The 10,449-nt window shown below is 38.3% G+C and overlaps 1 protein-coding gene across 1 annotated transcript; it reads left to right on the forward strand.

The window, feature by feature from the left end:
* The first annotated feature begins 529 nt into the window (after positions 1-529).
* LOC748509 (putative C-mannosyltransferase DPY19L2P1) lies at positions 530-6,697 on the forward strand. Its single transcript, XM_054687267.1, has 4 exons — positions 530-584; positions 711-995; positions 3,191-3,215; positions 5,169-6,697. The coding sequence occupies exons 1-4, from the start codon at positions 530-532 to the stop codon at positions 5,281-5,283; spliced, it is 480 nt and encodes a 159-aa protein (XP_054543242.1). The 3' UTR covers positions 5,284-6,697.
* The last annotated feature ends 3,752 nt before the right edge of the window (positions 6,698-10,449 follow it).

A 10,449-nucleotide genomic window follows, 5' to 3' on the forward strand; every position in this document is an offset into this window, starting at 1 on the left:
AATGTCAGAGCTAAGACTAAACCCGAAGAAAAGAATGAAACCACGGGAAGTTCTTCAGACTTAGTCGTCAGCAAGGTTATGGCCCGAAGCCGTGCAGGGGCGGCGCGCGGGGAAGCTACTGGCAGAGCTGTGCGCACTGGGGGTGCTGCAGGCGCTGGGAAGAGTGTGGAGAGGCTGCGTGGAGCTGCGCGCTCGGGGTGGGGGCTGCACTCCCAGTGAAGCGCGTGAAGGGCAAGCGGTGATGGGTTCATGCGCCAGTGGGGCTGGGAGCGTGTCGGGGGCTGTACGTGGGGCTGCGCGCAAGGTGAGAACCGCGCATCTAGGCTTGGGGACTGCGCGCACCGAAGGCTGCAGGCGCTGGGGAGGGTTGGGGGGCTGTGCGTGGGGATGCTCTCACCGGAAGCTGCACGCTCGGGGAAGCGCAGAGGCGGGGGTGCTGCGCGCTTGGGAGCACGTGGGGGAACACGCAGGGACTGCCGGCGCGAATGGCTTCCAACGCATGCGCCCCACCAGACATTTCACAGTCGCCATGACGACCGGGAGGTCCGCAACGGCTGCGGGGACAAGACCGTTGAGGCTGCCAGGCGAGTGAGGCCTTTCTGGACCTCGCCTGACTCGGCTGGGCTGTGCCTGAAATTGACTCAGCTCTATCAGGGATTATGAAAAAAGCAAGGAGTAAGCCCGAAGCCGCTGCAATCTTCCCGCCCCAGCCCGTCTAAGCGGCGGTGCGGGCCTCCCCCCTCCACCCGCCCCCGCCTCCGCCCCGGAGCGGGAGGTAGAGGAGGAGGTGGAAAAGTCGGCCCTAGGCGGCGGGAGGTCCTTCCGGCGGAGGATCCGAAATGTGGAAAATCGAAAAGGCTTGGAGCTAAAGGTGGTGGCCAAGACCCTTCTTCTCGGCCCCTTCCTGTTCGTCCGTAATTCCCTGGCGCAGCTCCGGGAAGAGGTGCACGAACTGCAGGCGTGGTGGTTCCCCAGCAGAACCACTTTGGACATCGGTAAGGAGAGGGCAGGAGAGCTCTAGGAGGGAGCCGCATGGCGCTTTTCTTGAGTCTTGAAGGAGATCAGTTTAACAAGCAAGGGTTTGTGGGTGCCTAGTAGGAAATAATAGCAAGGTCCGAGTAAAAGAAGTTGGCCAAAAATCTTGTCATTGAACCAGGGGAGAGAGAGATAGGGAGTATATTGGTTTGAAGGGCTGTCAGATCGCAGAGAGTGTTTTAAGGTCTAGGAGTTTTAAAGGCTGAGGGGAAGGATCAAGGGAAGAGGATGAGATTAAGATTCCAAGAGAGGAAATAATTAGTGGAGCAAGTCTTGGAATATTTGGAGGGGTAGAATTAAAGGCACAAATCTGAGAAGCTAACTGTGGAAAAGAGGAGAGATAATTCCTTTTCTGAGATGGCAGGGAGTAGAAAAGCGAGGATTACTATATGGAGAAATGTTAAAGTGGAGATAAAAGAAGTTGGGAGTGCTGGGGTCTAATGGTCTTTGTTTCAGTGAAGTATGAGGCTGGGTCACCTTCAGAGGTGAGATTGATAGGATGCCAGGGTCCAGGGGACATGCTTCTGTCACAGCTTGGAAAGGGCATGTGATAAGCCCTTCAAGCATTTAGAATACTGGCATCGTTGCACCATATCATTTTTTTCAGATGTGGTATGTGGGTTAAGGGAGGGAGTGAGAGACACAAAGATTTTGAGCATCTTTGGAAAGCTGGATGAATTTGGTAGTATATTTGACCTTTTCCTTATATATCATCTGGAGAGTTTTTGCCAGTGTATATAATTGTTAGGAGAATTAGAAATAGGATACAAATATAGTTGAACAGGGTAGTCTCTGTATATTTTAAAATTAATGAAGCCTAATAAACAGTTAATGAGCATCTTTACAACCATTTAAAGTTTTCAACCTTTTAAAAATTATAGCAACCGTGCTTGCAGACAGTCCAAAAATACGCCATGGGCCATACTTTGCCTATCCTGGTATAAAACAAGTAAATCTTCCGAGAAGTATTTAAGATAAGCCCAGGACAGTTAGTAATATAGGAAAAGATCTGGGTAAGCATGGTTGAGAATTTCAACATTGCAATTTTTTAATTTTTAAAAATTTAATTTCTTCAATAATTATTGAATTAATTTGCATTTATTTTGTTAGCCAAGTGAAGTAATTTTTGAATTTTTAAGAGGCTATTATTGGTGGTTTGTAAGATGACTTGCCAAGTATATTTGGGATAACCATAAGAAATACCATTATAAAGTCTCAGAAGGGAGGTAGGACTTCTGGAATAGCCAAGGAAATGCACTCCTCCATGACGACAATGAAAATACTTGGAAAATTATCAAAATCATTTTCTTCAAAACTTTGGAAATTAACCAAAGGTTTACAACAATCTAAAGGGCATTAATTCAAGAAAAGCTGCTGAACCTCTATAAGAATAGCAAAGTTTGTGGTGTTTTAACTTGTTCTATTCCCCACTCTTCTCTCTCCAGGGGAATTGAAAACAAGGAATTCCCCAACCAAACAGGGGCACAGGCTGCGTTTGCAGCTCCTGTAAAAGCTCCATACCCAGAGCAGTGTCTCCCAGCTCCCAGGTGAAGTCTTATGTATACATGGGGCATTGGCACAGGTGACTCCAGACTAGTCTCCTAGGCCATCTAGTAGCTTCTAGGTCTGGGCTCTTGTAAAGAGCTTGCAATTCATCAAGGGTTGAGCTGCACATTGGGGCTTTTAGATGTGCTGCTGAGGAAGTGATTTCCTGCATTTAATCATCTTCTGATGAATGCTAGAGAAACTGATCTAGAGTGGCTCCTCTTGGTTAGAACTAGCTGAAGCATACTGTATATACTTACTTCTTTTAAAAATTTCATATAAAGGAATAGAAAATAATACTGAAAAAAAAAACAAAAAAGGTCACAATCTTCCATAATTCCATCACTCTTACCAATTACCTGAAGTAAAAAAAACCCTCTCAAGTTTCTCCCTTTGCTTGTCAAGCCCTGCTGCAGAGAGGTAAGCTCTGTTCAGAATTTGCTTTGTGTCCTGGATTTTTTCCTATGCTCATAGAGACAGGATTAGCTGGCCATCTTGCTTTGTGTGCTATCTTTCTAGACATGTAAAATAATACATTTGAAATACTTGTTTTAATGGTATTTTATAATAAAGCAGCTATTAATAACTTTCCTTTTTTTCTTTATTCCAGCCGTCCTTGTGGCATATCTACATTGGTAAGATTTAGTTTCAGTTTGAAATATTTAAAAACATTTGAATTAAAAATTGCCATCTCTCTTTGCATACAGTAAAACAATAACTTCTGGCTATATTTGTAGAACATCTTTATGTGCACCAATTTATACATGTATTTTGCTTTTTTACAAACCTCATATGTGAAACAGCATTTACAAAATAGATGCATTAGGGGAATAGTAACTTATGAATTAAAATATTTTTGCTTTACTAAATAATTCACCACACGTTTCTTTAAATATCTAGCTTTTCTAGTGTATTTTGCATGTGTAGTTCATTTAAAACCTTCCTTTATTTTATGGTAATTATATGTTGCTAGTGAAATAACTTTTTTTTTTTTTTTTTGAGACAGAGTCTTGCTCTGTCTCCCAGGCTGGAGTGTAGTGGCGTGATCTTGACTCACTGCAACCTCTGCCTCCCAGGCACAAGTGATCCTCGTGCCTCAGCCTTCCAAGTAGCTGGGATTACAGGTGTGCACCACCACACTGAGCCAATTTGTTGTATTTTTGGTGGAGACAAGGTTTCACCATGTTGGCCAGGCTGGTGTCAAACTCCTGGCCTCAAATGATCCACCTGCCTCGGCCTCCCAAAGTGTTGGGATTACAGGCATGAGCCACCACATTCAGCCAGTGAAATAACTTTGGTGATAAAGTTTTAGCAACACCTGCCAATTGGAAATCAGGTAAAAAAGAAGATAAAGATTCTGCAGTGGTTATATGGTTAAATGGCTCTGAGTCTTTCAGTGTGCAAGCCTGTGTACATTATTTTACAAAAGTGTTTATAAAAATTTGTAAAATAATATTTCCTTCTGGAATATTTTATTTTTACCTGTGCTCAGTGATTTCGACCCTTGGGAGGTATGAGATCTGCCCCTATGTTCTATTGACACAGTGCTGCTCTAGACATTTAGTCTGCAGGGAGATTTTGATGTTAGAACTGAGGCTGCAATGGTAGGGAATATTCCTGCAGTATTTGGTACCCTGGCATATGGCCTACATGTAAAGAAGGGTTAGTGGAAAACAGGGTTAATATACGGAACTTTGCTTTATTTTCAACTTCACTGGAAAGTACTGACTACATAAGTTAGCTATAGCATAATTGTTGGCCATAGCTAATTTTGTTTATCACATATGCTCTTTTCTTCACTGCCTATAGCTGTTGAGTTTCACTACTAAAAGGTCTTCAAGTACACACCTGTATTCTTTGGCACTTGAAAGTTGATCCTTTATGTGATATTATACTTATTGTAAGTCTGCTTTGATCTAAAGTAATTTTATTTAAAATTATATTCTGAACCCTTTTCAACAGTTATGGAGGTATTTCCCAAGGCTGGTACATTAGAATCACTTGAAACTTAAAAAACAAACACTAACCTGCCTCTGTTCTGATTTAGAGGCCTGGGATGGAAGGGAGGGTGAAAAAAGCCACAAGAATTTTAGATATACAATTAAGGTTTTTGTTTTGTTTTGTTTTGTTTCGAGACATGATCTCTGCTCACTGCAACCTCCACCTCCTGGGTTCAAGAAATTCTCCTGCCTCAGCCTCCCTAGCAGCCAGGATTACAGACATGCACTACCATGGCTGGCTAATTTTTGTGTTTTTAGTAGAGACGGGGTTTCACCATGTTGGCAAGGCTGGTCTCGAACTCCTCACCTCAAGTGATCTGCCCGCCTCGGGCTCCCAAAGTGCTGGGATTACAGGCATGAGCCAACGTACCCGGCCACAATTAAGCTTAAAAACCACTGAGTTAAGGAATTTCAGGTGTGTGCCATACTGGATTATAAATGCCGAAAAACATACAAGTTAGTAAGCAAATTATAAAATTAATATTATAACAATTTATTGTTTTCTTTTTTATGGCTTTCTTATTGTTTATTTTACTGTTAGTTTTGAAACTTGTTCTTATTGTAATATGATTCTTCATTTTTTTCTAGGTTACATTTAGTAAAACTTTGTGAAAATTATCGTCATTTCTCTCACCTCTCATCTTTGGAACGGGAGATGACTTTTTGCACCGAAATGGCTAGGTTTCTTCTTCTAACGAATTAATTTGTGGTTTAAGAATAGCGAGACTATGAGGTAGAGATGTATTAGGAATTGAAATGAACTTTTGGTGAACTGCACTGTTTCATAAGCTATAACCCAGGTTTATTATTTAAATAGTAAAGTGTTTGAGATTATTTTTCTGTTACTTCATTATCTCTCACCCTTTCCTAATGCAGACTTCTTTTTAAGATAATAAAGATGAATTATAATAGCTGAGAAAGGAGAAGAATGCAAGCTCTGAAATGACATCCTTAAATGCTGATACTGGTTACAACCTCTTTACCTCTCTGAGGAAATTGTAACAGTGTGTCTTTTAGGGTGTTTTTATTTTACCAGCCCTTAAGAAAGATCTCTAATACCTTTTAATACTTTTTTTTATAATTTCAAGTTGAAGTGTTTTTAAAAACACCTTGTTCTGTAATGTTTTGAATTTCTTGAGATGTATTTACCCCACTAGATACATATTTGCCACTGGTTAGTTCTCCATCTAAGCTCAAGAGGTTATTCATCTCTCTTTAGATTCCAGTGGTTTTTCTTTTAACATCCAGGTAAAATAGAAACTGCTATGGTATACAACCAAATTTTGGGGTTAAACATAATCAGAAAAGAAAATCCACTTAAATTTATGAAGTGAGATTTTCAGATCCTAGATCTTGAATATAGCAAAGGTCTTTTCATCTTGATGGCCCCAAAGCTTGTTGGTCATAGTCTTTATTTCTGGCCACTATCTTCTTAAATAATATATTTTTAAGCCCTCATTTATTTTTGGTTTTGGATGAGGAAAGTCATGTTTTCTAAGTCCTCTCCCCTAATAAAACCTACCCAACAATAGTGCTTTGAAAAGTGGTAGTTATCTTGAAGATACTCTTGCCAAATGCAAAGATAAACATTCTTTTTGTCTGCTTTATAAATATGAAATATGCCAGATCTATAGTATTTTAATGTGCATCTACTTTAAATGAGTCATCTTGGGGTTTTTATAATTCCCTTATAATCTTGCCCCTCTACACTTGAAATAACAAAATGCCTTAATTTTATAGATTAGTTCTCTTATAGTAGACAGGCAGCTATATGCAGCAAAACCAATAAAGTTATTTTTCAACTTTCATAGTTGTAAAATATTTTATAGCAATACAAAACAGCTAAGAAAACTTGCCACATTTTATTTTAGCATTTTCAAATAATTTGTTTTTGGTGTAAGCACAGGATAAAAAAGGAGAGCATCAAAGAAAAGAGACATAACACCTAACATTCATAAAAATTAACAAAGTATATTTTGGATGATATTTTTACAGGAAATATTTTAAATAAGTTGGTGGAATTTTTAAAATGGTACTGTATTAGCTAATAAAATATTCGGTACAAATATATGTTTGGATTTATGCATTAAAAAACTAATAAAATTATTTCCAACTTTTGTATTTGTAAATTATTTTGGTACAGGAGACAAAGCATCTAAGAAAGCATGCTGCACATTTTACTTATTTTAGCATTGTCATATAATCTGTTTCAGTGATGTGTGGGGCAAAAAAGGAAAAGAGACATAACACCTAACATTCATAAAATTAAAGTAACACATTTTAGATGATGTTACAGTAGCAAAGACTTGTAACTAACCCAAATACCCATCAATGATAGACTGGATAAAGAAAATGTGTCACATACACACCATGGAATACTATGCAGCCATAAAAAAGGATGAGTTCATGACCTTTGCAGGGACGCGGGTGAAGCTGGAAGCCATCATTCTCAGCAAACTAACACAAGGACAGAAAACCAAACACCATATGTTCTCACTCATAAGTGGGAGTTGAACAATGAGAACACATGGACACAGAGAGGGGAACATCACACACCAGGGCCTATTGGTGGGGGGTGGGGGTGGGGGGCAAGGGGAGGGAGAGCATTAGGACAAATACCTAATGCATGCAGGACTTAAACCTTAAATGACAGGTCGATAGATGCAGCAAACCACCATGGCACATGTATACCTATGTAACAAACCTGCATGTTCTGCACATGTATCCCAGAACTTAAAGTAAAATAAAATTTAAAAAGTCAGTAGAACTCAACAAAAAATGGATGAGCTGTACTAATAAAATGTTCCATACACATACGATGTTTTCATATATATTTATGTTATTTTCATGTACTATCTATGTTAAGTAACTGTAAAGCCTTTGAAGATCCTGTTTTCTGTCTTTTCTCATCCTTCACAATGCATACATTTTGAAATTGAAATTGTCCGCATATAAAGGGAGAAATCATAGGTTGCTGGGCTTACTAGCCATGTTTACACTGGCAGTGCTATTTCTTAGCCATTTAAAAATGATTCTGTATAGTCTTACACAGAAAGCAATATACTATGATGGAAATAATGTGAGCTGTGTAATGAGATGTATCTAAGTTTGAATACTGCTTCTTCCATTAGTTAGGTACCTACCATGTATTCAAAAGATATTCATTAAACACTTACTGTATGTCAGGCACCATGCTATGGTTGGTCATGTTACTTAACTCCATGAGCTTTCTTCACCTGTAAAGCAGAACTCACAATACCTACTTGGCAGGGTCATTATGAGGATTAGTGAAACAAAGTTTTGAAGTACCTGGCACATAAAGGCACTCAACAAACACTAGTTTCTTCTGCACTACCCCCTACAGCTCACTAATAACCATTTCAGTAATATCAAGTTACAGAGTGAGGTTAGCTCATTTCAGAATTCCAAATAGTCGCACCTTTATTTGATGTCAACAAATAGGAGTACTGGGCTGCAGCTTGTTCTTATGCAAATTGTTCTACTGAATTCTTGCGTGTATAAATTTTATTTTTTATTCTTTTGAAACATGAGAAGATTTTCACTTAATTCAATGAAGCTTTTTCCATAGTTTCTAGGATCCTATGTTTGCACACTAATCTGAAACTATGGCTAGAAGTGAGGTGCACACAAGCTGCAACAATTCCTTCATCTGCTTCATCCAGTTGTCAGAAGCAAATGCACAGCTTCAACAGTATCTGTGTTGCTTTGCTGCTGATAGACACCAAAAATCTGAGTACTTTAATAATAAAATTATGTTTATATTTTTATACATTACATGTTCCTATTATACATGAAGGACAAACTCAGAGAAAAATTAGTTTTGAAAAAAACAGGACATTTTAAAGAAGGGGACAATTATATATATACATACACATAGCAGCAAAAATGGCAATAGCTCAAAAGTGGTTAAGATATACATACAGACACTGCAATGAACATCTTAGTGCATACTTTATGACTTTAAAGTTATTTCCACAGGATAGATTTCATAAAGTTAAATTTCCTTAAATAAATTGTGGACACCCTTAAAGCCTTCAATGCAGTTAGCCTCAAATTACCTTTGCAAAGGTATGTGTGCACCTTTTGGATTGTATGCACCACCAAAAGTTAGTGTGTATAACAATGCTCATTTTACAACACTCTCATTGGGATTAATTAGCCTTATTAAGAATATATTTTGCTAATTTGTGAGGCCCAAAATAGTATTTGTTATTATTTTCATTTGTATTTGTTCTATGTCCAGAAAAACTCACCATATTCTTTAGAAAGTGTATGTCTCTGAAGCTCTGTATGGGTTCATATTCTTTAATTCATTGAGTCTCTCCATAAAGGATGGGGATTGAGATAAGTGGAAAGAAAAATCTTTGAAAATTCTTAATAAGAGAAATATAAGGACATTTTCAAAAGGACAGGTATATATATAACTTCATGCACAAAAGTCAAATTTAAATGGGTCAAGGACTTAAATGAAAGTAAAATATTTAAAGTCTTAGAAGAAAATAGAGAAATACAGATTAAAACCACATGGTAACATTTACATGTCAGATAAGAATTGGTGAGGACAGGGTGCCACAAGAACTCTCATGAAATTATAGTAGGAGTGTAAATCGGCACAGCCACCTTAGAAAATAAGTTGTTAATTCCTAATAAGTTTTAAAGTATGTAGTCTCTGCAATTTATAGTTTCACCCTAAAGAAATGTTGTTACAAATATACCAAGGAAACCAATTACAAGAATCTTCATGGAAGCATTATTTGTACCTGAGGAAAAAAAAGCTGAAAACAACTCAAAGGCCCACCAACAGAATGGATAAAATGAATATTTCCATACAACGTAATATTGTAAAGGAATGAATGTGATCTACAGTCACAAGCATCAGTGGGAACCAATGTCAAATAGACTGTTAAAGATGAAAAACTAAGTCATCAAAGGGGATGTGTGTGCATGTCAATATATATGCCATTTACATAGGGCCTAAAAGCAAACAAGACAATATTATAGAAGATACAGTGTGGCAAAACAGCGAAAGCGTAGGCATAATTAATTCAAAACATAGGCTGGTGATCACTTCTAGGAAAGAATGCAATACAGGAGAAGCCCTGGGTGCTTCAATGTTAATATTCAATTTCTTGGTGTTAAGTATACAAGTGTTCATTTTATAATTCTTTAAAATGTGTGTTTATATATGTATATAATGCTTATATATTTATACTCTTCAAAGTAGGGCTTTGATTCCTCATCAGTGGTTCTTAAACCTCATGTTCTCTTTAGGTAACTCTAGGAGCTTAAATAAGCATCAAGAGTTGTTCTGATGACACGTCCAGCTATTCAAATAAATGTTCAAATTGTAGATTTTATTGTTTCCATTTGTGCAATGTATTTTTTTCCTTCCAACTTCTATTTTAGGTGCAGGAGTACATTTGCAGGTTTGTTATATAGGTAAATTGCATGTCATGGGGTTTGGTGTACAGATTATTTTGTCACCCAGGTAATAAGCATAGTACCTGATAGGTATTTTCTCAGTCCTCGCTCTCCTCCCACCCTCCACCCTCAAATAGGCCCTGGTGCCTATTATTCCCTTCTTTTTGTCCATGTGTGCTCAATGTTTAGCTCCTACTTATAGGGAGCACATACAGTATTTGGTTTTCTGTTCTGTGTTAGTTCACTTAGGATACTGGCCTCCAGCTCCATCCATGTTGCTGCAGAGGACGTGATCTCATTTTTTTGTATGGCTATATAGTATTCCATGGTATATATGTACCACATTTTCTTTATCCATTCCACCATTGGTGGGCATTTAGGTTGATTCCATGTCTTTGCTATTGTGAATAATGCTGCAATGAACATA

The sequence above is a fragment of the Pan troglodytes genome, chromosome 6 (assembly GCF_028858775.2).
Source record: "Pan troglodytes isolate AG18354 chromosome 6, NHGRI_mPanTro3-v2.0_pri, whole genome shotgun sequence".
Taxonomy (NCBI): domain Eukaryota; kingdom Metazoa; phylum Chordata; class Mammalia; order Primates; family Hominidae; genus Pan; species Pan troglodytes.

Coding starts and splice junctions, on each gene's coding strand:
- LOC748509 (XM_054687267.1), top strand. CDS start 530: ATGACGACCGGGAGGTCCGCAACGGCTGCGGGGACAAGACCGTTGAGG. Junction 585..710: donor AAGACCGTTGAGGCTGCCAG/GCGAGTGAGGCC, acceptor TTCCCGCCCCAG/CCCGTCTAAGCGGCGGTGCG. Junction 996..3,190: donor CAGAACCACTTTGGACATCG/GTAAGGAGAGGG, acceptor TCTTTATTCCAG/CCGTCCTTGTGGCATATCTA.